The sequence below is a fragment of the Blennius ocellaris genome (assembly GCF_963422515.1).
Source record: "Blennius ocellaris genome assembly, chromosome: 9".
In the NCBI taxonomy this organism is placed as follows: Eukaryota; Metazoa; Chordata; class Actinopteri; order Blenniiformes; family Blenniidae; genus Blennius; species Blennius ocellaris.
This window is the reverse complement of record NC_137658.1, coordinates 3,018,787-3,045,843: the sequence shown is the minus strand read 5'-3', so window position 1 is coordinate 3,045,843 and position 27,057 is coordinate 3,018,787. Positions and strand designations below refer to the sequence as shown.

Here is a 27,057-nt window from a genome sequence, read left to right as displayed (position 1 = left end):
TGACATTGATGTCCGTTTCCACAGACTGTGAATGATGTAGTTCTCCTGTAGGGCCTCCAGTGGGTGCTGTTGCGGGTTTTTTTTTTAAATAATTGTAATGAAACCACATGGAGCAGTCGACTCATGCATGTGCAGAAGAGCTATTCAATTGACCTCAGGTGCAAAGAAGTAGCGTTTTCAAAAAGCGCCGTCGTCATTGAAACAGACGAAGAGTTCTCTGTGTTCACTGAAGCCTCGTTGTGACACCCTGAACCACAACGATTCCATCACGGAGCAGAGGAACCCGTCACCCACCTCTCTGGGAATGTGGAACTTGTCCACCACCTTCAGCTCGTAGTACATCTTGATGCCGCACTTCACCAGCTCCAGCTCGCTGTGGTGGAAGTCGTAGAAGTGGAACTCGAATATTTCAGCTTTCTTGGAGTTCGGCAAAACCTCAGACTGACGACAGAAAAACGCCAAACGCAGTTAGTTCAAGGTGTGTCCTGCGGTATCGAGGTGTTATATTTTATTACATTTCTGTTTGGTTCAAATAAAGGCGAGAGCTTCCAAACTCAATTTCTAGTAAATCCAAAGGTGCGTTTGAAAAAAATATTTAGTTCTGCCTCATTTTTAATGCCTTCATCACTAAACATTGTTCAATTAAGGAATCAGAAGATTCTTTATTTAAATAAATCTTGTATGTTCGAAAAAAAATGTCTAAAATGCACAATATTGTTTTCATTAGTTTTGATAGCATAGAAATAACTTTAAAATGATTACATCACTGCTTGTTAAACATCTTTTATTGAATAGAATGGAATAGAAACATTTTCTATGCAAGAGCCATTACTGCACTCAATAATGTTTGACTGGTGTTGTCTTTACCAGTTTATGAACTTTTTTTATATTTATTTATTTATGTTGTTGTTGTTTTGCTTTTATCAGCACATTATTTTATATTTTTTTAGAAAACGGCACTTTAAAGAGGACTGCACCTTACAATTTCGCTGTCCGGTGTTTCAATGACAAAGACATTCTATTCTATTCTATTAGAATAGAATAGAATAGAATAGAATAGAATAGAAAAAGGTAGGTGGGTAATTGATTGATTAATTGTTGGAAGGTATTTGTCTCAAGGCAACTTACAATCTGATTTAATGTGAAATTTATAGATCACTTTCAGAAATAGAACCTTTTTTTTTTTCCTCTTCAACCTTTCAGAAGTGGACAAATGTATTCTCGGGGAAAGTCCCATTAGGTTTTCCAGATGTGCTCACCAGGATCTCCTGCAGCTCGTCCTCCTCGCACTCGTCCGGCTCCTTCCCCCACCGCTGCCTGGTGTTCTGCGGGAACGCACATTTGTCAACGCTCAACCTTGGAAGGAACGTTCCGGCATCCATCAACCCGCTCCTGATCCCAGGTCAAAGCGGGTCGTCGTCGTCGTCGTCCGCTTCTCCTCCCCCCATCCCTCCTCCCTTTTGTCCGCTGACAAATCACCCCGTCGGAAATGTGACAGCTTATTTCACCCTCCTGTTTATATCTCTCGACTGGTTTCACACCGACTGGTTTTGCTCGGTGCAAATATTGAAATGATGAAGAGGAGCGTCACTCCGGCGGCGCTCAAAGTCTCACTCTTTGTCTCCATTTGCTTCAAAGTACATTTAATCTGTCGGAGCGCCGAATCTGCTTTTAATTTAATTCTCACACGACTAGATTCCTTAATAAAGTGATCCAATCAGGATATTTGGTTACCACATTTTAATATAGATACTCATATCGTGGACGTTACTTCCTGTTACTTTGACGAAGCACCCATAATGCAAAGAGTGGCCATAGAGGGAACAAATAAATATAAATTTTAAAAAAAATGTTTCTCTATAACCAGAAAGATGCAGGCTGAGTCACATTCAAGAGCCTCAAATTTAAGATAAATGCCAAATACCAGGTTATGACATTAAATGTCTATTTAAATATCCACAGATCTTCTTCACATCCGTCTTAAATAAAACAAACAGAGCGGACAAACTGACAGTTTTTTTCTTTCTTCCCACTAACCAGAACATGCTGGATCTCGTCCTTGCGACACTTGACGTGGTACATCACCATGTCCTGGAAGATGTCCTTCCTGTTCTCCAGCTTGTTCATCTTGTCGTAGGTGTCGGTGTTCAGGACCGACCAGCCCAGGAACTGAGTCAGAGACTGGACCGGACAAGAGAGAGCGGAAGAGTGAAGGACCATACTGAGTGCAACGTGTGCTGAATACACTATACTATACTATACTACACTCTAGATGTCAAATATAAGGCCTGTGGGCCAAAACCAGCCTGAAGAGGCTCCAATCCATTCAAACCACCGAGCAAATTGTGAAAAATTCTAAAAAAAATTCGATTTTTTTTAAAACTAATTTCTGTAGACAACAGCTGAGATATCAGTGACGTCGCCATTGAAGCTATAAACCTCATTGCTAGAAGTTTTTGCGATATCTCACTGTATTTTGTAGGAGAAGGGTTCATTAAACTTGGCTTTAGATTGAGATTGCCGTCATTTTTTGGTTGTAATTATTTGGTTTTGTGAAAATAGAGACATTTCCATCACTTATGCTCTGCGCCACAACAGGAAAGAAATGTAAAATTTAAGCTTCATTTTGGCTGGTTTTTTTAACCGGTCCAGAGGAAATTCAGCTGCATGTGGCCCCTGAACTCAGCAGCGAGGATCACCTTTCCTCCAGTCAACAGGAGTTTAGTACAATTGTAACTTAACACCACAGTTTACTACAGTTCTCTATTGAGCTGTGCAGCTCAATGTAACTTTATTTATTGTAACCACGCAAATAATGTCACCACAGTAATAATTTACTGAGACATTAACGGTAAGACGACACTAAACAGTCATAAATAGAAGTTTATGGCAAAATGTGTATATGAATGATCGTTTTGGCTGTAAAACCACCTAATATCTACACAACTGGGGTATTAAATAATCTGACCTTCAACCAGTTTGGTTAAAAGTTACTGCGTACCACCTCGTAAAAGCATCAAACTCCATTAAGTACAAATCTGTCTGAGGTTCTTGGACTGATCACCTTTGTGTTGCAACAGATAATATTCCGTTTCATTCACGAGTTTCATTCACGAGTGTGAAAGATGAAGCTGCCATGTTTCGCGTTTCAGGCTGGGAGAAGCGAGGCAGACAGAGGAAAACATCAGTGGAAAGCCTTCAGGCCCTCCGATAAATAATGCAGATGCTCTGAATGGCCTGTAGTGTATTTATAAACCAATGAGTCAGTGCCGTCACACACACACACACACACACACACGCGTACCTCCATCAGTGTTTCGTCCATTTCATCAAAGGGTTTCCCGTCCTTCCTATTATAGAAAGTGGCCACTCCCACGATCTCCTCTTTCTTGTTGACGATTGGCAGTGACAGGACGTTCTTAATGGTCCAGCCGGAGTCGTCCAGAGGCTCCTTCTATTCACCGGCGCACACAAAAGAGGCCCGATTCGCATTGCTGGTCCAAAGTTGTTGTTTTTTTATATTTCGTTACATCAGTATCAGTGATACATCCGGAGAAATGTAATGCAATCCTCCACTTTAAATGCGATTCTGCATCTGAAATCTGAACCGACAGGCTGCGACTGCTGCACTCGGGACTCGTCACAAAGGAGGAGATGCTTTAGAAAATAAAAGAAAATTATAATGTTCTTGTGGCATCAGCTTTAGAGGATTAAAAAAAAAAAAAAAAAAAAAAAAAAAGCTTTATTCAAGGTAAAAGAGGGAATGGCAGATTTAGGAGTGGCTATACTTAAAATAAAGAAATTCTTCACCAATATCAAGTGTAATCAATTCATACAAAGGCAATTTGGAAATGTTAAGAAAAAAAATAGAAAGAAATTATAGAATGAAGCATCACTGAGTGACAAAACACAACTCAGTAATGTGTTTGGTGAGCCACAGCACCTCTAAAGGCCTGGCATATGTACTACATGCACCGAAGACTCGTTTTTTTTGAGAAAGACCATTTTGGCTCAGATGGATGTGGCCTTAGTTAAAAGAAAAGCTCAGGATTTGTGATAATTAATGCAAATCAATGAACTGATAAAAGCAGATTTACTGACAGGTATTCTGAAAGTCGTTCTTACGGTGTCTTCATGCCTGTGACATATTTTGTGAGGCTCCAATCCCCACAAGCCTCCGAGCAACAATTTGGTGGTTTAATAAACATTTTAAAGTCATTTCTTAGGAATAGCAGACACATTTCACTGTATTTTGCATCATTAAAATCAGCTTTAAGTTGGGATTTTAGTAATTTTCCAGAGTAATTGCTTAGTTTTGCAAAAATATACACATTTTACACATACAAAATGTTACATTTAAAGGTTATTCTGGCTCTATTTTACTGGTCCAAACCTGTTGGTAATATAACTAACTAAAAAACTAAGCAAAGCCAAATGGGGCTCCTTGTTGGAGAAACACAGGTTTTCTTTCTTATTTTGAAGTGAGATGAGAAAAATAATCTTTTGCTGTAAGTACTTTTCAAAATGTTCCTGCTCTCTATTGTGACCACAGAATTGTACCCGGAGTAACAAAGAGTTCCTACGTTTGAGATTCACTGAAGGACAAACAGTCAGACAAAAAAATAATGATAACCTGAAATCAGAAAGATGCAGCAGTTTCTTACTGAAGTCTCATAAAACAGGGGGGAATCCAACATTAAAGGGTAAATTGACTTCACTGTGGAGCAGTTTCAGTCACAGTTTTAGTCACATTTTAAATTAGAACTAAGACTTTCTTGGATTTGAAGGAAATTAACAATTCATGGGGCAATCATAGTTGTTAGCACTGGGGCTTCAGTTTGAACCCCATGACTTTCAAAAACCTGTGTATTGATGACTATAAATTCCCCCGAGGTGTGAATGTGAGTTTATTTATTTATTTTTAAATTAAGTTGCATTGTCAAAAGATATCGTCTTGTGCGTGTTTGTAGTAATGCAGCTTTTCATCGTCAGTATCAGCAAAACTGAGGCACCGGAGGAAAACACCCAGTATGATAGGGACAAATACAACAGTGGCTTTACAGTCCCCAGGAATATAGTTTCAACTTAGGAGAGGAAGAGAATATGGGGCATATCATTCATTCATTTCTCGGTGATTGGTCCCCGGTGGTCTGTTAAAGCACACGAGGGGCCATTACATTTCTTTTTTTCTTTTTCTTTTTTTTGTTAATGCATTACTTCTACACAGAAGCCTACCGTATTGCAATTACTGTAATCTGACAGCAAAATGCTAATGCCATCTATTACTTTACATGGAAATCTGATTACAGATAAGGAGGAAAATTGCAGACTACTTTCGCTGACCTCCTCCAGAAACGACTGGTGCTGAGCTGTGTGAACCGGAGGATGAAATCACGTGACGTGGTGGTCATACGTGTTACACAGTGTGGGGGGGGAAAAGGGGCATTTGCATGAGGCATGTGTATAGTATAAGGTACTCCACAATGATGCATTGCTAAAAATAACTGTTATTTTCCTTAACAGTGATATTAATGTCTGCATTGTTGAATTTCAACGTGTGCATTCTGCAACTCTACTCACCAGATTGTGCAAAAACAAGAATAAGTTAATTAAAATCAATAATTCAACCAATTATGTGAAGAAATGTAAATCTCTTTTATTATCAGACTTAATTAGACTGAATTAATGGTCAGTGACGCTTCATAAGAAGTCGTTAACTAATTATAGACATTAGTGAGAACTTTATGTTAGTCATCCAAAATAAATGAAAGCTACACGAAATTATTTTGCTTCTGTAATTTTCCTTTTAAAAAGAGCTTGTGTTATATAAAAAAAAAAAAAGAAAAACAGGCTTAAAAAACAAATCATTGCTATCATAACGGACCTTTGAAAACCAGTCATCATTTGTTTAGATGCATATTTTGGCATTTAGAATCATTTATAATCCTTCAGAAAAACAAACAATCTAGTAGTTTTCATGCAGATTGGTACAAATCAGAGAATCCAAATGACCTTCAAGAAAGTTTTACTGACAAAATCAAGATAGAAAATGATTTTAAAATCTAGTTTAAAACATATGTAAATACACATGATAGTAATAAAGCCATTTAGACAAATATGTGTGGACGTTGTGAATTTCTAAGCACAGGATGCTCAACAACAAAAAAAGAACAAAACTGAAACTGATCATTCTGGGAATTCAAAAAGATATATATAGATCTTTTTAAAGTTTGTCTTACCTGGAAGGAGAAAAACTCATCCTGCGCTGCGTTCATGATGTTACAAATCTGTAGGAGAGAAAGAAAAGGAGAGAAGAAGTGACGTTTGGCTTCAAGGTCACTCATTCACACGTGTAAAAAACGAATTCACTCCAACTACAAAGCGCTTTATATGAAGGCTGACATATAGTAGCTGTGACTTCATGTACAATGATGACTACAGTATTACTACGACCATAAACCAGAATATGTAAGATCTACTACACTGGTATGGGTGCTGCACAACTGTCTTATTTTGTTGTTGTTGTTGTTGTGTTTCTGTAACATATATGCACCATTTCACTGGTTTTCAAGCATTTATGTCTTTGCCTATTGTTGTTGTTGTTTCTAGTAGATGTGATGAAAATGTCTATTTTGTTTTCCAAAAATTACTATAATCTCATCATAAAATCTAGTTTTAATGAAACCTCCTGCTGCGAAACACAGTGACATGTCCAATAAACTTCTCCTATAGCTGCAAATCACTGTTTTCTTTGTCATTTTTACAATTTGCTTGACGGCTTGTCGGGCCAGCTTGGCGCCCACAGGCCTTATGTTTGACACCCCTGGTTTAAGAAGATAGTCACCATTTCTTCATGAGAACATTTCTCTCCGACCTTCATCTTTTTTCACAGGAAATCCCACATGTTCATTTGAAATGTATTATCTAATCTAATCTATACCAAACTCCTGTTACATCTGCCCCCCCCCCCCCAGCCCTTCTTTTTCTCCATATAGAAAGGGAGTTTTCATGTTGCACATCATGCAGGAAAAAGGAAATATGAGGGAGGGCTGGAAAAATTACGAGCAGCGAAGACGATTACAGGACAGGACAGACGGTGAAGGAGGGAGAGACAAACGAGTGACAGCAGGCTCAGCATTTTGAGTACAAAGCGCGCCGTGATTAATTACAACGGCCACAGAAATTACAATTATATATCATAGCAGCGTGTGGCTGAGCACTTTTCATTTCCACAACGGCGTGCACACTGACAACTGTGTAATAAGGCCTAATGGTGTTCTGCTCGTCTGACCACCTGCAGGCTCCGATGGGGATGTTTTAAAATAAAGATTTTAAAGCCAGGACACTGGCTTCACATGGACTCCTGCACACTAGGAATAAAAGTTGCTCTTTAAAGTTTGTGAGGAATTACGGCGTTTGTGTTGAATTTCAAGTTGAATTTCATCAAAACGTATGATGAAATTCAACTTGACAAATATTCTGTACTTTTCCCACATTGATATATGCACAATTAATCCATTTCTAAAAGAAAAACTTTTTTTGTTGTTGTTTTGTAGAACTGCAAATTCATTCAAGTGCATAAAAGCTCTAAGTTTTAGGCCTTTAATGTGGGAAATCTGGCAAGAAAAAAAATAATAATTAGCCTATAATGTCCAGCAGGTGGCGGTTTTCATTGTCTCCCTCACTGAGCCGAGCTGACACTGTTTGTATGCAGCCTGCTTCACACGTCCATTCATTCATTATTCATTGGTTGATTAATTCATACATGTTTGGCCTCCAGGAGGGGCCCACGCACGAAAGGTCACATAACACTCAATACCTTCACCTGCCAGCCGGAGTCCATGTGACCTGCCAAAGTGTCCAAGCTCCTTGTAATTTAGGACTTTCAAAAGAAACCGCTGGATGCCTCAGATGTAAATGTGATTACAGTTCCTGCCCTGATTTATCCTCACGACAATAAAATCAACAAAACCCTTCTCCCATATGCAAATAAGACACACACTGCACAGATCTTAGGAGGAGGAATGATTAAATGTACTGCTACAGCCACAAAGCCCACAAGGTACATGTTTCAAAGGCCATTAATGACTTAAAGAAACTTGCAAATATTTCACGGAGCAGAAATAAACTCAATATTAACCTGAAGCTAAATTCTAGTCACGGTCTTGCCTTATAGGTTCCACGGTTTCAGAAAAGTTTCTCGTTTACATGGTAACATTTTGAAAACGATGTCGGTTTACGCGGAAACGCTGAAAAACAATGTAGTTTTGATGTCGGGCCACTAGTGGGTGCTGTTGATAGTCTTTGCAAGGAAACCACACACATGCAGAAATAATACGCTGTAAACATTAATGTCATATTTGCTTCCTGGCGACCCTCAGCTATAAAACTACCAAGATAATTATGACACTCTGGAGGAAAAGATTGTTCTTATTGTCGATCTACTGAGCATGTGCAGAATAACTATTTACTATGGCCATTGTGCGCAGGGATAGAAAACAGTGTTTCCACGGAGACGGAGCGCAAACGTTATCAAAAAGTTGTATTTCCCCCCCGCATTTCTGCCAGGTAGCATCGGAGAATTTTTATTTTTTAATTTCTACTTTGGGAGCCGTCATGTAGGATGGATTCATCCAGAATAAAACTGAACTCACCAGCCCGGTCTCTGCAACGTAGGTGGGTAAACCGCTCACCAGAGCCCAATGGTCTGCAGGAGGACCCCTGAGAATGAAACATTAATATGATTATGCTCACCTTTTATTTATTTATTTATTTTAAATGCACAAACAAAATTCAATTTGAGATAAGTTAGATAGTGAAAAATATTTCACAGAATAAAACTATCGCAGTCTTGTTGTTGGTCAAATGGAAATATATACATTTTTACCCTTTTACTGGATAAATCGTTCCGGTTTTTTCTCTTGCTCTCTGCTGCAGTGACTTACGGTATGACTTTAATGTCTTCTTTCCCATGCAGAATGTAGTCGATCACTTTATAGAAGATAATTTCCTTAAAAAGAAAAAAAAATTATCATTTCTTAATTTGAGAAACCTCTTTAGTCCTTTAATAGCAGGAACAAGAGGTAGTGTGAGAACCAATGTTAAATATGGATGCGTTTCTCTTCTGGGAGTCATTTTATGGAATGAAACAGTAAACAGGAGTTTGTCAAATAGTAACTGATGCTAACTGTTAGCAGTACAGTGAGAAAGCAGCTTTGTGGCGTCACGACCATTTAAAGTAACGATTAAAGATCGGACTAGTTACATATTATTAATCAATTATCAACTCATTGCTGTGGTAAGTAGTGTTGTTACAGTATTATATTTTTACTACACAAAATTACTATGCATGAAACAAAGCTGGTGAATTGGTGACAATAAATACGTGCTTGTGCTTTTCTCTCAGTTTGCCCTATGATGGACTGACGAGTACTAATAGAAGACAGATGTGCCTTGTACTTTCTGGTATTAATGTCAAAATTTGGAGTTTGAACGCTGCCTGTGGCGGAGACAACGCGGGGCTTCGACGTTACGACGGTCGGCATGTTCTCACTCTGCCGTCGGGAGTTTTGGGTCCATCGTACGGCGGCACTTCTCCCATCAGAACCGGCCACAAGTCAAAGAACTCCTGCAGACATGAGGGAGAGAGAAACATTTCAACCAGTTTCAACCACCGCGTCATTTCCAAGACATCGTCTGAAGCTGCGCGGTTTGCTCGACGCTGAGCAAGTGGTCTAAGTTTCCTCTTAAGTGCTTTAAACACGTGATCCAGTTTTGCGAGCCGACAGCCATCTGTGCGGGCAGACAACATGTGTTCGTTCTCAGATAGCAGGTGTTGGAAATTAACTGGCAGCTGCTTGTAATTAGGTGACAGCCACAGCCAATAAGTAGTATTTATGACAATGTGTTACTTATCACCAAAAAAAACCAAAAAAAACTACAAAAACAAAACACTGGGGTGCTACAGTACTGATCAGAAGAGGGTTTCAAGTGTGCTTTTAATGGGCACAAACTGATGAGCAATGATGCAGATCAGATGGCAAAAAACAAAACAAACCCAAAGGGGCCGCTCAAAATATCTCCTCCCAAAAGAAAAGGAGAAAAAAAAAAAAAAAGTGGATCAGATCAAACTTCCGCAGGAATGAGTGTGAATCAATGATGGTACTCCAACATTTTTCTTAGTGTAAAGATTTTTTTTTTTTGCTTTTACATTCAAACGACGTCAGTTGTGTGATCTGTTCACTGAGCCAGGAAATCACTTTAAATTAAAAAAAAACAACAACAAAAAAAACTCTTCAAAATGAATTTGTTGCTTTCTCATTTGATCTCGAATGTGAATCCGTCGTAACCCACCTTGTTCTTGGTCATGTCCAGCAGGCCCACGGAGTAGCGGTCGCAGTTGAGGAAGGCTCTCACTGTGTACAGGGCTTTGTGGAACTGCCTCTCGATGTCCGTCAGCTCCTCAAACACCTTGCTGGCCGACCACAGCAGAACCTGGGCGACGAGGAGGAGAAACACCCGGGTCTGCTTTACGACTATATATGTCAACCATCAATGGTGCTCGTTCTAGTTCCCGTGAGTAAAAAAAACATTCAGATCGGAACAAAAGGAGGAGCTCCACTTCAGTTTTCACGTCTTAACGTATAAACGATCTTTGCCTGTATGTAAGCTTCCCAGCCTCACCTGCCCTCTCCTGGTTTCGCAGTTGTGCAGGTAACTGAGGTGGAAGACTCTCAACACCAGGTTGGCAAAGTTCAGGTATTTATTTAGAGTCTGGAAAAAGAGAAACAAAGAGCACATTACTATATCTATACTATAATGCTCTATCCATTTCTGGTTTCTATTCTTGGAATTTTCATTTTCATTGTGACTCTACAGGGACGGTTTGAGAGTTTGAGGGATTGAGGGCCCATCGATGCGACATTATCTCATTTTTGCATTTTTGTTTGAGAACAGTTTACACGGCAGCGTTTTGAAAATGACGTCCATTTACAAGGAAACGGCAGAAACTCTGAAAGCGATGGGAGTTTTCATGTTCATGTTTTCACTCTGGGGGAAAACTGTTGTTATCGTCCATCAACTGAGCATGTGCAGAAGAACTATTAGATATGGCTGTTTGGTGCGGAGTGGTCGCATTTAAAAAAAAAAAAAAAAAAAGTTGCGTTTCACCCCCCTCCCCCGTTTCCACGGAGATGAAGGTAGAGTGTTTTCATAGAGTTACACCCTGGGACCTGTTTTTCTAAAGCTTGTGTAGTCGGTCATGATTTCAGTGAGAATAGCAGCGGTTAAGAGAGTGCACACACACACACACACACACACACACACACACACACACACACACACGCACACACACACACACACACGCACACACACACACACACACACACACACAAATAGGTTACTCTGATGTAACTGCACATATTTTGTAGGTGACACAGCAGATTTGTGTAAACACCTTTCACACTTTGTTATTGTTGCTCTAACTGGCAATCATTCTCAGTTTATCCTCTCTCCTTGTGACCGTCGGGGAAACTCTGCATCAAAATAATTTCCAATAGGCGGAAAAATATTCCCCCCTTTTTTTCAGCTCTCGGCTAAGTTAGAGGGATTAATCTCGTTAGGTACGATTGGGGCTTTAGATTTGTGTGGCAATACATCAGCAGAGTTTAAGTGACTGCTCCAGCGGGTGTGAGCAGCGGGAAACCTGCGACACACACACACACACACACACACACACACATACACGCACACACACACCCAACACACACACTGCAGTTTCTATTTATATTCTAATGTGGTGAAGTCAGTCAGCCCATCACATTAGCTCCGCATTCAGACACATAAAGGATCTGTTTACTATTATTCAGCGTCATATATAATGTGGCTCGGGGACGCAGTGTTTGGGCGACGATAGCAATATACTGCATCTCGAATCCCTTTGCGAATTGCCAGTGAAGCTCAAATGAATAAGATCAAAACAATTGTCATGTTCAGCACGACTCACTGCCAGGGGGTAAATCAGCAAGATGGAAGCATGTGTTGAAACACGTGTTGGATTTTTTGATCCAGTTTGATGATTTGCTACTGTTGCTCGATATCTCAAATGCAACTGGTGTTAGTTGCTGGTAAAAATCCTCATAAAAAGTAACTAGTTACTTGGAAAATGAGTCAGGCCTGTTTTAATATCTATATAGTCAATATATCGTTCAGGACAAGTTAAATACAATTTGTTAGAGTCGAGCGTTAGTGCTTATCAAAAAAGATCTTTGCAGCTAAAAGTAGTTATAATCATTTATATAAGGGCCCGTTTACATGACAACGTTTTCAAGTAAAAACACAAAACTTCCCTTGCGTTTTCGGTGTCCATTTTTGGTGTTTTGTTACAAAAATGAACAACAGCACCCACTAGTGGCCCAACATGCAAACTACATTGTTTTCAGCATTAGAGTTGCGTAAACATGAAACTTTTCCGAAACAAAGTAGCAAAAATTATGAGTTTCTACTTGAAATGTTGCCGTGCAAAGCTAACTAGTTAGTTGGACTGAGTGATAACCGAAGTAACAAGCCCACAAAAACTCTGTCACGACTGTCATTACACTGTAACGTTGCCTCATTAGTTGCTAATGCAAGTAGCTGCTGCATTAGTAGTTACAGTAATATCAGGTCGAGGGTACAAGGATATCGTCACTTACTTACTATTAGAAAAACTAAATCTGAATTAAGTGGAATAAATTCAATAAATTCAACAAAAAGTACATCAAAAAGGCCGAGGGAGACATGTCCTACACTTTGTATCTGTGAAGTATGTCAGAGGTGGTTTTGAAGAATTCCTCTCTTCATAATACTGGAAGGAATTACACGTTACCTCCTCATCCTTGGCGGTGAAGCTCGGCCCCTCCAGCTTGTTGAGAGCCATCATCACGGCCACCATGTCTTTACCGTTCATGATGGGAATGGCCAGCACGTTCTTGGTCTCGTACTCGGTCAGCTCGTCGACAAAGTTGCTGAAATGAGGGTGCTGGAACAAAAAAAAAAAAAAAACCACACAGAATATACAGTATAAGAGTTATGCTTTCTGCATTCTTCTGCTCGCGTCCATAAACGCTCAAAGCGAATGGCGTCCATTATTCACAGGTTCGGCGTTCTCTCGGCTGCTCTCCACCTACTTCTCCTCCTTTTACAGCAGGGGTCATCAATTGTGTCCCTCCGGGGGTGTAACGGTATAAGAGCAGCTCATTAACCTGCCAAGAATGAACAAAAACCTGCACCCAGATTTGAAGATGACAAGGTCTCAGTCTTTCTTTCTGGGGGAGTTAAAAGCCGATATCCACACCAGCCGTCAGCTACAAGATCAATATATTGCTTATTTTGTGAAACATCCCACTGTGCATGTATTTAACGAGCTTATTTGGACTGTAATTACTTGCACACATTAATGTCCAAAGACGTTTTTGCTTTTTCTTCTTAAGGCTGCGATTGAGTTTGTATGGTAATCTCACCAAAGCTGCTGCTGCAAACTGACAAATAAACCTTTTTTTTTTTTTTTTTTTTTGTTCAAAGATCTGGGCAGCCTGACAGCTTTGACCCTCAAATACCAAGAGAGTCTTGTTGTTTGTTCATAAATGCTGATCATATTGGCCCAAAAAGTTAGTTCCTGTTGTTATATTTTGTTAGAATGTGCACTATAATAATTCACATTTCTTTAATTAGCTTGATTTTGCGGTGCATGATTCGCCAAAACACAAATAAAGACTCCCGGGTGATGACACTTTCTGCTTGTGTCTGCTTCAAAGGGCCAATAATGAATGGGAAAGAGAAACCGAATAGATTGGAGGTGTGTTGCAGTGCTGAGTCTGTGAAAAAGGCTCGGGGCCTACGTGACCTCTGGGAATAATCTGGGATCGCTCTAATTCAGGACAGATTAACCTGCTTCACGCACAGCCTCACACTCACAGACACAAGTGCACACACACACACACACACACACACACACACACATTCACAGACTCTTTAGGTGTAACATAACATAGAAACTTCAGTCTTCTGAATATCGCTCTATTATAAAACTCATCTGCGTCAAACACGGATGCCGTATGTCATAGAGAATTGAGGGCGGCTCTTGGTCACCGCATAATCCACGACTTCAACCTCCCGCACAGGGACACACAACAGTTTACTGGCTTGGGCCAGATTGGATTGGGATGGAAATAGCAGGCGGCGAGTCGGTAATTCCCCGTCTCTGCATTACTATAAGGCCGTTCCTCCGTGCATTAGCATCATAAAGCCGACCAATTATATGGAAACATTTGGCTCTTCCTTCGCCGCCACTGAGACTTGGACGCTTTTCATCGTTCCTGTCGCCGCATTTCCCATCCTGCTTTCATGTGCTTGTTTTACGCGGCCTGATGGACGGAGGTTTTCCAAAACATCGCGCCGTCTGTTCCCTCCCCCCCCTCCTCGCACAATTGGTGGCGCGGCGGGCCCGGGCCTGGCAGCAGAAGTGCCTGATAGGAACCAAACAAGACCAATCAACCCGGGTCCGTTTTGTTCTTACATCAGCAGCTCGGCTTTCTAATCTCCCATGAAAGGATGTGATTGAACTGATACCAAGGAGGCACTTGTAATCCATCAGTTATGTGGAGCGGGCCGATGCCTTATTAGGTTTAAATGTCACAATAACAGTTGGTGCAGGTACGGGGGAGTGGGGGTGAGGGTGGGGGGGTGGGGTGGGGGGGGCAGTGGAGGCAGCAGACCTGCAGCAACGTGATATGTACATGAGAATAAGCTTGCCAGTTATTTTCAAATGTCAAAGGCATTGGCTGTAATGAGATTGGGCTCGCTTTGGTAAAGTGGAATTTGAGCAGGGCGTTGTGCCGCCCTCTGGTGGCCACGTGGCGCTACAGCAAGCTTTGGATGCTTTACCCCCTCTCAGAAAATTATTTTTAAAAAGGACTGCGTGAAGTATTATCATGAAGACATTCATACACATCTATGAATGTTGGTTTCCATTTACATTCAGTGCACTCCTGAAAACCAATGCAGTCATGAGTACCTCTGACACATTAGGGATGTTGACCATCTTCTTGCTGGTGGCGACGTGGCCCACGATGCCCATATCCAGAGGGTACACGATCTCATTGTCCGGATGAACCAGGCAGTCATCGAACGTCGCATCTTTATGGACATTAAATAACCTACGGGGAGAGAAAAAAAAAAAAAAGTAGTGAAGTCAAGTGTAATTCACTCTCGAGTTTTTTTTTTTTTTTTAATTAAGAAGAGGTAATCTCAGAGTGTCGCCATCTGGATAACACTCATGAAAAGAGCAGGAAATGCTAATTTACCCTTAGCCAAAGAAAGGTGTTCCTGAGTGAGCCAGCTGCATTGAGAATCACCACCAGAGCTGCCAACAAGCAGCAGTGTGTGTGTGTGTGTGTGTGTGTGTGTGTGGCTGCATGTGCAGAGGTCCTGACGGGCCGGGAAATGTGAAACTGCATGAACATATAAAGACTATAATTCAGGAGCAGACTTCGCTGCCGTTCCCTGATTTAATTAGGCTCCCAAATGTGGCTGTCTGGAACTGGTTGAATGTGAAACCGCGTGTTAGAGCCGTGCTCATTCAGCGGGGGTTCCCCGAAGGTTCGGTCGGAAAATTGGAAAATATGAGCAAAGTGCCATCAATTCTGGCAAAGTGGCAACCAGGTTTTCCTGCCAGGTGGTGATCAGGTTCGGAAACGCAAACAGAAACAACGAGCAGGTGGATGTGTGCCGTTGGGGTGTGGCGGCGCCAGTGCAAAATAAACGGCGCGTCGCATCAGAATCCACCGCGTCTACGAATGTGAAGCTACTTTTCTGGAGTTGGGGAGGAAAGTGTGCGAGTGACCTGGTCGCCAGCTCCGCCACGCCGTTCCTCTGGCGGTACATGAAGAGGCTCATGCGGTCGGCCCGCATCATGAAGCTGAGGTGCTTCATGAGGTTGAAGACGGACTTCTCCATCTGCAGGTTGTCCTGGATGTCCCGGATCAGGTCGAAGAGGATCTCGCTCTCGTCCACCGCCGTCATCTCGTGGAACTTGCTGATGTCCACCGCCGGCTTCCGGTTGTTGTCCAGCAGGTCCGAGACGACCTTCGGCCTGAAGGTCACGTCGTAGTACTGCTTGGCGAACTGCGGGTTGGCGTCCAGGAACTGCTCGGCTGCTGCTGCGTCCACCATGGCTGCCGCTGGTTAAAATGCTTAAAATCGTTAATAATGCCTCAGCTTTAGTCAAAGCATCTTTCTCTCCAAACATCTTCCGCTGTGACACAACTACTAACCTACATAACTACTGTTTGTCTGCGGCTCATAGCGTAGCTTTAGCATCACTATCCAATCCAACCGTATTTATAAAGCACATTCAAGCCGCATACAGTCGACCAAAGTGGTGGACAAAGAATAAATAAGATGTAAAAGTGTACATGTCACACGTTTACATAAAATAGATAAATGATGCAGACGATACAATAAAAGAAACACATTTAAAACAAATGAAAAGGGATACAAATGCAAGCGATGTACTGTTTTCTGGCTTTGCTGTAAGACACATTGAAATTATTGTTAATAATAATAATAATAATAATAATAATAATAATAATAATAATAATAATAATAATAATAATAATAATAATAATAATAATAATAATAATAACCTCTTCTTGTTGAATCCCTTGCGTCGTCTCCAGTAAAGTGTAATCCCTCTGTCCCTCTAACCAACTCCACTGCAGATGTCTGAGAAAAGAAAAGGGATTACCTGGGTGGCATTAAATGGTCATGTGTGAACATAAGCCTGCATCCAATTACGGCACTGGGATTATGATACCTTTCCCATGTTTAATGACACTATGTGAGATTCTCCTCCATAAGCAGACACTGTTGACACACACTGCCTATGACGCCACACTCATCTCTTGATTAGTCACATTCAAGCACTTTTCGTATATTACTCGGGAGATAATGTCATTTTAATAGCTTTTTATAGGTATCGTAGCAATGATTAAGGAGTAGTTTTAGCTATGACTTGAAGGCCACGTTTACACGTACCTGGATATCTGAATAAACGGTGGTATTTGCCTGCGTTTGGGTGCATTTATACATAAACGCAGCTACGATTCACCGCAAATGATGATTCCTGAAAACTCCGGCCACAGTAGAGATCTGGAAATTACTACAATCTCAACATATATCCAATTTAATGAACCCTTCAGGTGTAAAATACAGTGAAATGTCTCCTCAAAAAAAGAAAAAAACCTTCTACAGTTTTTGCATTATGCAGGTTTTTACAAACTTCCCTTGGGGGTAGGGTTAATTCAAAGCGTTTCTGGCCATCAAGTCTTGTTGCCTGTTGTTTTTTTTTTCCAAACTAGAGTTAAAGTGGAATCTATTGAAACAAATAATCCACATGAGGAAAAACACACTGGATGGATCACCAGTCCACCACAGGTCTTATATAAAGACACACAGTCACACACAGACACTTACATCTAAAGTAATCCAACAATTTGGATTGTGAGGAAATTCATAATATCAAAGAGGGCCAACCTGAGAGGTCTTGCTGTGAGTGATCACTTTTCCACCACATATTTTTCTATTAAAGTAAAATCACACACAGTTGTTCATTAAAAAAATAAAAACTCCTCGAAGCACTTCTCAACTACAAACCAGTTCCTCTGAAGTTTTAAGCAAACAAATTCGCTTCATTTGACACAAAGCAAAATCTATATTATGTAACGGGTGATGATAGGTTCAAGGAGGTTCAAGTCTATTTATCAAAACTGTTTTAAACCCGTGCACACCCATGAGCTCAAAGTCAAATTCAACATTTGGCTTTCTGTGTTGTGTCAGACGGTGTGCATACACCCTGAAGATATCACACATTCAAATAATTATTGAATTTGCTGTCGTCACATCAGCAAACCCACTGAGGTTCTTGTTACATGCATCGGGGTTAAGTACTGTTTTTTGTTATGTCAGACCTGAAACATGTGGCGTTTCACTCGCTTGTTTTTCCTGCAGCTCACATGGCTCAGGCTGGACTCTGCGGCGATGAGCCACAAACATCAGGCATTATGAAAACCCACCAGAGTAATCGGAACCGGAGAATAACAAACACCGTGAACAGAAGTCGTGTCATTGTTGAGCAAAAGAAAAGAGCCCTGCAGCTGGTTCCACTTGTGTGATGTGCAAAGTGGAAAAGAATACTCACTGTTTCTGGGTCAGAGTCATCAACAACAGGGTTTTCCTGGCATATTTTATTGTTTGACCCAGTAAAAACGTAACACTTTTGACCATAATTACTAAATATTTAAAAACAGAAAAACAGTGGAGTTTCTTAAAAATAAAAGGCAAATAAAGTAATAAATTGGTTCAGGCATTACTTCTCATAGTCTCTCTCAGTTGGGACTCGCTGTAATAACACTACATGTTACTACTGTAATAACATGTCTTCACTGTAGTTGTTTAAATTGTTGGACGTGTAGAAAAAGATTTATAGATATGAGTTACAGTTTGATGACAGAGGTACTGATGTATACACGCAAACAAGAGACATGTCTTTTTCTGTTGACGCTTCGCTCTAATCTATTAAATTCCAATAAATTGAGAGGGCCACAAAACATTACAAATTTATTAGAACAGTTTTTGTATTTACAGCCAAAAAGACCAAAAAATCTCTCTTTTTTTGTAAAAAAATTTTTTTTATTTATTCCACGTTTTTGTTGTTTATCTTTGTTAAAGAATCAATATATACTCTCAAGCTGAGACAGGTTTAAATGTGTATTTCCGCTCGGGCCATATAAGGATCGACCGGCCCTGTGACGTGGCGCGTCGCGCCCTACGTCATCACGTACAGCGCTCCCAACTGCTGGAGAATGAATATGAGGCGGAATGAAACTGTCGAGGTTTAACTTCGCAAAAAAACTTCGTAACCGCTGCTGTTTCAGGTCAGTAACTTCACGCTTTCATTCCCGCTCTCACTTCACCGCGGAGCCGCAGACTGTCACGTTAATTTGTTCTGAACCGGCGAAAGTCTTTCTCTGATGTCCACGTTTACAACGTGTTTACAATGGAGCCCATTCATAGCCGCCGTGGGGAGAATTACACACATCAAGTAATATAATTTAGCTTAACATCATTTCATAGATGTTCTTTCATATATAAACACAGCTTTTGGGTGTATTTGAAGATGCTGGCTCGACTTTTATTCGACGAGGCATCGATCGCATGTTACAGCAACTCTCACAACTTCCAGCGCGCAAATAACCTGCCGGGATTACAGATAATCTGATTAACATCTCCCACATACGAGCTCTTTTCGGGAACAGAATAAGTTAACGTGACTATGATCCCGTTAACGTTGTCATTCTGATTCTCCTTTAGGTCTGTCACGCGTAAAGTCAGAAATAAGTGGACATTTTAACCATTTAAACTTCGGATTATTAAGGATAATATAAATAACTGTAGGTTAAGTAACCAACAGTATTTCAGATTGTTTTAAATAATAGACAGATGCCTATTGATTCCATCCACAAACCTATTAAAACAGGTTTTTATTATTATATTTGTATTATAAATGAACAGTGCAACCAAAAAGCTCCTCTCACTTTACATAATTGGCTAAACTGGTCCAGAGTGCACTGGGCAGATAACATATCAGTACATTTTACTTACTCCTGCCTATTTTATCCTTATTTTAGTTTGTGTCAGCACAAGGAACTAACGGCAAGTTCTATATAAGTATTTTCTCAAGACATCCGCTGCACTGTGTAAATGAGGAAGCATATCTTATCTGGAGTGTGATTTTTTTTTTTTTTTTAAATCTATGTCACGTCCGCATCCATTGACCTCCTAACTGGAACCCCTCCACCCCCAAACTGATTTTCCTGTGTTTGGTGTCATATTCATTCTGGTCAGGTTGCGAGTTGTTCTGGATCGTTGACATTTTCGAATTTTCTTTCGCCAACCACAGATAAGCGGCTCTATCATGCTCCACGCTGATGACGGCTGTACAGCAGCAGAAGATGGAGGCGAGACGGACCAGCGCCAGCCTCTCATTCTGGAAAGAGTCAAGAAAGAAGACGACAAAAACTGGAAAGCCGCCGCGTCAGATCGGTTGAAGAAACACTGCAGGTGCACGGCAGAAAAAGCCAAATCCAAAGTCCTGGGCTTCGTCCCGATCCTGTCGTGGCTCCCGCGCTACCAATGCAGGGACTGGATTTTGGGCGACGCCATGTCGGGACTGATCGTCGGGATTCTGTTGGTCCCCCAGTCAATCGCCTACTCCTTACTGGCCGGCCAGGATCCCATATACGGCCTGTACACCTCATTCTTCGCCTCCATCATCTACGCCGTGTTGGGCTCCTCCCGACACATCTCGGTGGGGATTTTCGGCGTGCTGTGCCTGCTGGTGGGGCAGGTCGTGGACCGGGAGCTGGCTGTGGCGGGATACCTGACGGAGAGCAGCGGCGCCGGCCTCGGGAACTTCAGCGGGAACGGCAGTGCGGAAACGCAGTGCGACAAGAGCTGCTACGCCATCGCGGTGGGAGCAACGGTTACATTTACTGCGGGAGTTTACCAGGTGGGAGGACACGTTTTGCACGTGTTGGCAATGAAATTAATGCAAATGTAAAAGACCGACATTGAATAACGCTGTCAACATTTGCATTTGCGACAAATGTCGCGTTAATAAATTGCAGGTATGTATGCTGGTATAACATGGATGAGCTTAGCTGTCGTCATTTCTTTGGTAAACATCAATGGGAGTTGTTTTTCTGGAACCTAGTAAGTCAGAGTTTGAATGTCTTACAGATATCACGTACTTGTGTTTTCCCCTCAGGTGCTCATGGGCCTCCTGCAGGTGGGCTTTGTCTCGGTCTACCTCTCCGACTCCCTGCTGAGCGGCTTCGCTACGGGGGCCTCCCTGACCATCCTCACGTCTCAGGTCAAGTACCTCCTGGGCCTGAAGATCCCCAGGCCGCAGGGTTGGTTCACCCTCTTCAAGACGTGGTACAGCCTTTTCAACAACCTGCCAAAGACCAACGTTTGCGACTTGATCACGAGCCTGGTGTGTTTGGCGTTACTGATCCCAACGAAGGAGATCAACAATCGCTTCAAGGCCAAACTAAAGGTAAAGGATACAAACTGCGGCCTTGGTTCGCTTGTGGCAGGATTTCATATAGTTTCAGTTTGGAGGAATGGGAGTCGGATTTTAATGTTTTATGTTGTTCCTCACAACACAAACGTCATGCTTAGTGCAGCAGGCTTGTGACAAAAGAATGGATTTGCATTCTACAAGGAGGCGACGTCAAGGAAAAAAAAAAAAAAATGTGACCGAACTTGAACGTAATTGTTCATGTAAAAATAGGCGTGCATGTGAAATAGGCAAGCGTGAGTGGAATATAGAACTGGATAGACTGGTGGCTTTATTAAGTGTTGAGCGGTGGTTCACAACGTTGGGTCTGGGCCCCTCAGTGGGGGGTGAGGTGGGGGGGGGGGGGGAGGCAAGACCATCAGGTGGTGCATAAACCTGCAAGATATTCCTTTTTGTTGTTTATGTATGTTTTCCAGATTGAAAATGGTTTTGATGCTTAATTCAGATTTTTTTTGCTGGGTTTTTATTTTTTTGTTATTTTTTTTTTTTTGCATGATCATTTCAAGCACAAACTGCCATGTGATCATGATCGGACCGGATGTTTTCGGGCACCGGAGTGAAGAATACCACGTGAAGTCACGCCGAGCAGGCTATTTACACATGGCACGCCGGGTTGCCAGATGTGACTCACTGATTCCAGCCCAAACAACATAAAACCCACACCCCTCAATAAAAAACCAGCCTAAATCTCAGCCTGTGTAGGAATCACGTTACAACCGTAAAACTAATATACACACAAAGGCACCAAATATACAACAGTCAAAGGTAAGAAAATCTGGCTGGCCAATTGGGGGAATAACACCATATCTGGCAACGCTGGTCAGACCGTGGAGATTAATTTTTCAGTGGTTGTTAAATACGAGGCGACAGAATCCAGACAACATGATGAAGGAGAATGAAGGAAAAAAAGAGAGCACAGCTTTTAACATCTTGGCGGATTTTCCTCGGGTGCAGTCGCATGTAGAAAAGTATCAGAATTGGTGCCACATACGATCGAGGCCCGGTTCTGGTGTGAAAAAAAAAAAAATCAGAATTGGCCACAAAACAGGTCGGATATGAGTCACGTGTGAGCAAATAATTGGGTCGCATTTCCCTGCAGTGTGAAGGAGGCCTGAGAGGCAGACTCGGTGGGAAAACCACCCGTCTCGAGTGATTTGTTCGAGCAACACTTGATTTCCACAGCTCTAAACACGGTTAATGCTTTAACTGAGCTTCAGCTCTTCACGACCACGACTTTTGACCTCATTGTCACATAAAGTGCCGTTTTCCTTCGTCCAGGCTCCGATCCCCTTTGAGCTCTTCGTCGTGATCATCGCAACGGTTGCGTCTCACTTCGGACACTTCAACGCGGAGTACGGCTCGGACGTGGCCGGCGACATCCCCACGGGCTTCCTGCCGCCCCAGTTGCCCTCGTGGTCCCTGATCCCCAACGTGGCGGTGGACGCCTTCTCCATCGCCATCGTGGGCTTCGCCATCACCGTCTCGCTGTCGGAGATGTTCGCCAAGAAGCACGGCTACACGGTGGACGCCAACCAGGAGATGTACGCCATCGGCTTCTGCAACATCCTGCCGTCGTTCTTCCGCTGCTTCACCACCAGCGCCGCGCTGACCAAGACCCTGGTCAAGGAGTCCACGGGTTGCCAGACTCAGGTGTCCGGACTGGTGAGCGCGCTCGTCCTGCTGCTGGTGCTGCTGGTCATCGCGCCGCTCTTCTACTCCCTGCAGAAGTGAGCTTTCACCGAATCATCGGGGTCATTTCGAAATGGGTGGAGGTGAAATGACAAGATGTTCTAAATTGGGAAATCTAAGCCAGGGGAGTCGTACATCAGGCTCGTGAGTCAAAAGTTTCTCAAATTCCAAAGAAGCCACTGATATTTTAGCAGCAAATTGCTGAGAAATCAGTGCTTCCATTGAAGATAGCTCCCAAATGGGTATAGGAGAAGTTTTTATATTTTTTTTTTGCACCAGAAATTATCATTAAATTTGTCTTTATGTTGTAGCAATTTTCAGTATTTAGTAATTATCTGGCTTTGCAAAAACATAGACTATTTTAAATGTATAGTCCGCAACAAAGACAAACTTTTTAAGGTTATTATGGCACTATTTTACCGATTTTTGAGCATTAAGGCTGTACACATTCGTAAGTCACATCATTAATTTCAATCACAAGCAGCCATCAGTGCAGTAAAAAAAAAAAAATTATATTAAGAATAATTCAAACTGGTGAAAGTGACTCAGTCGTACATACACACATAGCTTTGCGCATGAATGTGTTACTGTCTGTTTGAAGCCGGGACAGAATTTGCTTGTACTTCATGCAGTGTTTATCTATGAGAGATTTCAAGGGTAGTCTTGGACAAACACAGATAACCCTACAGTTCAGGGTTAGTGTGTACTTTGCATTTTCCTCCTCTGTAGAACTGTAGTTCAGATGTAGGATAGTAAAACAAACACGCGAGCTCTCGTCATCACGGTTTGAGTTTGCCTTCTTTTGAAAAAGACATGAAAAGATCCAGAGCTTCTCCGAACACCTTTGATCTTTTCGATAATAATGTTACGCAGCAGAAGAGGGACTGAAATCAGCTAAGTGTTACTTTCTTTCCTTTTTTTTTCTGTGCAACACCATAATTATCTCTAGTGATAGTTATATACACGATTATATATGCCAGTCTTTGTTTGGAGGAAGCATTTTTAACTTTAAAGGCTCTGTGCCGCTGATGTTGGAGGGATACTGGATTCTGTATATTCAGGTGTTTCTGGTAAGTTTTTGCTCCCCAGCCTCTCCCACTGCTGTAGCAGCGTTTCACCAGCATGCAGGGAGCCCCCCCACACCCCCCGGGACCTTAAGACTGCTGGTTCCCAGCTTCAGGGAAGCTTTTTGTGATGTCATATGGGGATATTGTGGATCTCGTCGGCCACCCGTCCAACTTCGGAGACCCGGATCCAGCTGGAGTTGCTTTATTGTACCGAGCTTGACCAAATAGGAAGAGTTCCCCTGAAGCTGGCCCTGAGCCTCCTCAACATTCGAATAGCTTGTGGTGCGCCAAAGAGAGCAGGAGGGGATGAATGGGATTCTCTCATTCCCACATTGCCATAGCAACACCAATGTAAGATTTATGGCCAAGAAGTAAAAAAAAAGATTCAATCAGTATTTTTAACAGCCAATAGCACTGCAGGTTGGTCAAAGTTAATATCTGAGGTCCGAGGAAGTTCCCAAAAGTTTAGATGTATCAGAAACGAAGGGCATGGAAATCCTATTCAAGAAATCATTTCTATTGGATAAAAAGTGATTAGTCACTTTTCTACAGTAAAAAAAAAGTAGGATTGTGATGTGAAATCTTAGATGTAAATCAAGACTCTCTTCAGCTGAACCAGGACAACACCGTCCAACATTTGAGTCCTCGTCCTGGGACTAAGACAAAGAGATACCTATCAGAATTACATACATTGTCAATGAATATTTCAGAACAAGTTCGTCATATATAACGAGTAGTAAAAACAAGCTCTTTTGAAGAGAGAGGCTAGATGAGAACAAGTCTTAAGGTAGAACCCGAGATACCGACAAGCAGCCCCAGCCTGGTCCAGAAGTACCAATACGTAGTATTTCCCATCATCTGCTTTACATCAGAAGCACATCTGTGACTGTCGTCAGAGCAGATTCTGTAGACTGAAGTTTACGGAAGCCAGATTGGAACGGGTCATGCGTGCCGTGTACCTCTGCGCCAGATCTGTGGTAACAACCTTTCCCAGTATCCTTTGAGACAAAGGGATCAAAGCCTGCTTAAACAGAGAACACCCAAAAGTGACCGGTTCCCTTCCCTCTCCTCCGCAGGTGTGTCCTGGCCGTCATCATCGTGGTGAACCTCCGCGGCGCGCTCCAGAAGTTCACCGACATTCCAAAGATGTGGCGCTCCAACCGCATCGACGCCTCCATCTGGCTGATCACCATGGCGACCTCTGCGCTGGTCAACACGGAGCTCGGGCTCCTCGTGGGGGTTCTGGTGTCGGCCTACTTCGTCCTGGGCCGCACCCAGCGGGCCGGGGTGGTGGAGCTGGGCAGAGCCGTGGACAGGGAGCACTACGAAGACCTGTCGTCATACCGCGGCCTCCAGACGCACCCGGGGGTGGCCGTTTTCAAATACCAGGCTCCCATCTACTACGCCAACCAGAGCCTGTTCAAAAAGTCTCTCTATAGGAGCGCGGGGCTCGACCCGGTGAAGGAGAAAGCAAGACGGATAAAGTTCAGCAAGAACAAGCGGCAGGAAGAAGAAGCCGCTGGAAAAGCAAACAGGAAGTCCGAGGGGAAGGAGGGCGCGTGTAAAGAGAACGACGTGGACGCCGCTGCCACCGTGACCTTGATGCACGGTAAGAAGTCGTCCCGCAGTTTCTGCAGCCTGGTGATCGACTGCAGTGCCGTTTTGTTTCTGGACACGGCCGGACTGAACGCCCTGAAGGAGGTCCACAAGGATTACGGCGAGCTGGGCGTCGGGGTCTTCTTGGCCCGGTGTAACACCTCAGTGCTGGACACGCTGGAACGGGGAGGCTATTACCCCGACGGCAAAGGAGGGAACGCCGGGGAAAACAAAATGGTTTTCTTCACCATTCCGGACGCCGTCCGCTACGCTCAAAGCCTCAGCGCTCCAAATGGAAACTCTGACAGCAAATGCTAAAAGCAGAATGTAGCTACTCAGTGTGTGTGTGTGTATTTATATATATCTTACACATTGCAGAAACTCACTGTTACCTGTTATGTGCCTTTTAATCGTGCCTTTAAGTCATATTTAGCATGTCGCCCAACTACTGTTTGAGCTCCGCAGCTCGTTAACATGTTGGAAGGCGGAGTTACGTGATGCACCTGAACGCATCGCTCAGCTCCTGCAGTTAAAACCAGACCAACATGGCGGCTCGGACTCAAACTTTCTCTTTTATTACTGAAATAGTTCAGCGAAATGTATTTCTGAAAACATTGGAAATGTGCCTGTTGTGGTGGGCGTGGCCTGCTGTGAGGGGGCGTGGCCTATGAGGTTGATGGGTTCTTCTCACAGTAGAGAAGCCAAATTTTTTTTTTTTTTACCGGCAGACTCCGACGGCGCGCCGGAAAGCGTGAAATGTGCAAATGAAGTGTGAAAATTTGGCGCTCGGATGTGCTCGCTGTATTATTTGTGGGTTTTCTCAGGGTTCTTTCAGCTTCCTTCCACAATCACAAGTTAACCTGTTGGATTCTCGTCTAACTCGATGATTTGTAGCTCAGGTGCTTCAACTATTTGAGGGGAATCGCAAAAAAGCTGGGCTGTCGAACGTAAAAACCCGCCCTTCAATCCGCCCAACGGCAAACCAGATCAGATGCTGTAACATAAAGTTCATACTGACGTGGATTGAAAGCCCAATATTTGCCATAAATATATTTATTCCAACAAAGTGCCTGCACGACAAATCGGTGGCTTTTATGAAATAGTTACAAAGAACAAAATGAATGTGTGGCTTTGGCAGATAAACACTGATCCTGTTTGTGTATTCAGACTGAAGTGCCGTTAGCCAGGATTACACTGTACAGATGTTTATCACGCATGTATGAGTGCAGTAAATGTGCTTTTTTTTTAAAAATGTTTTTCTATCGGTTTTTCTTGTTGTACCTTTTTTTAATAATTAATTTTATATTTCCAGAACAATCATCTCAGCTGTTATTTAAGTTTCAAACTTCACTGGGTTTTTTTTTCCTCTCTTTTACTTTGATGGATTACTGTCTTTGTCCTCTATGTTTACCAAAGTTAAAAGCCTTACCCAACCAAAGCAGTTTTCTTTTTTCTCCCCCCCCCCCCCCCCCCCCCCCCCTCTTTACAAAAGGAACAGTCAGACGTAATGACGGTGATGAATGGGTG

At 42.4% G+C, this 27,057-nt stretch overlaps 2 protein-coding genes across 2 annotated transcripts in view; one reads left to right on the top strand and one right to left on the bottom strand.

Moving 5' to 3' along the window:
- pde6a (phosphodiesterase 6A, cGMP-specific, rod, alpha) overlaps positions 1-16,212 on the bottom strand; it is a gene marked incomplete at its 3' end in the record, with an annotated part of 28,074 nt that extends 11,862 nt beyond the window's left edge. The window contains exons 1-13 of the mRNA XM_080502064.1: positions 15,881-16,212; positions 15,053-15,194; positions 12,866-13,018; positions 10,684-10,773; positions 10,354-10,494; positions 9,554-9,628; positions 8,946-9,010; positions 8,655-8,721; positions 6,240-6,287; positions 3,305-3,454; positions 2,038-2,181; positions 1,260-1,325; positions 295-441 (exon numbers count right to left, since the gene is read on the bottom strand). Of these exons, the coding sequence (XP_080358190.1) occupies positions 295-441; positions 1,260-1,325; positions 2,038-2,181; positions 3,305-3,454; positions 6,240-6,287; positions 8,655-8,721; positions 8,946-9,010; positions 9,554-9,628; positions 10,354-10,494; positions 10,684-10,773; positions 12,866-13,018; positions 15,053-15,194; positions 15,881-16,209 (1,617 nt within the window). The 5' untranslated portion in view covers positions 16,210-16,212. The remainder of the gene's footprint in view (positions 1-294; positions 442-1,259; positions 1,326-2,037; positions 2,182-3,304; positions 3,455-6,239; positions 6,288-8,654; positions 8,722-8,945; positions 9,011-9,553; positions 9,629-10,353; positions 10,495-10,683; positions 10,774-12,865; positions 13,019-15,052; positions 15,195-15,880) is intronic.
- Positions 16,213-18,909: 2,697 nt separating this feature from the next.
- Positions 18,910-26,902, top strand: slc26a2 (solute carrier family 26 member 2). Its single transcript, XM_080501915.1, has 5 exons — positions 18,910-18,971; positions 19,997-20,605; positions 20,864-21,154; positions 22,457-22,905; positions 25,011-26,902. The coding sequence occupies exons 2-5, from the start codon at positions 20,012-20,014 to the stop codon at positions 25,846-25,848; spliced, it is 2,172 nt and encodes a 723-aa protein (XP_080358041.1). The 5' UTR covers positions 18,910-18,971; positions 19,997-20,011; the 3' UTR covers positions 25,849-26,902.
- Positions 26,903-27,057: the final 155 nt, after the last annotated feature.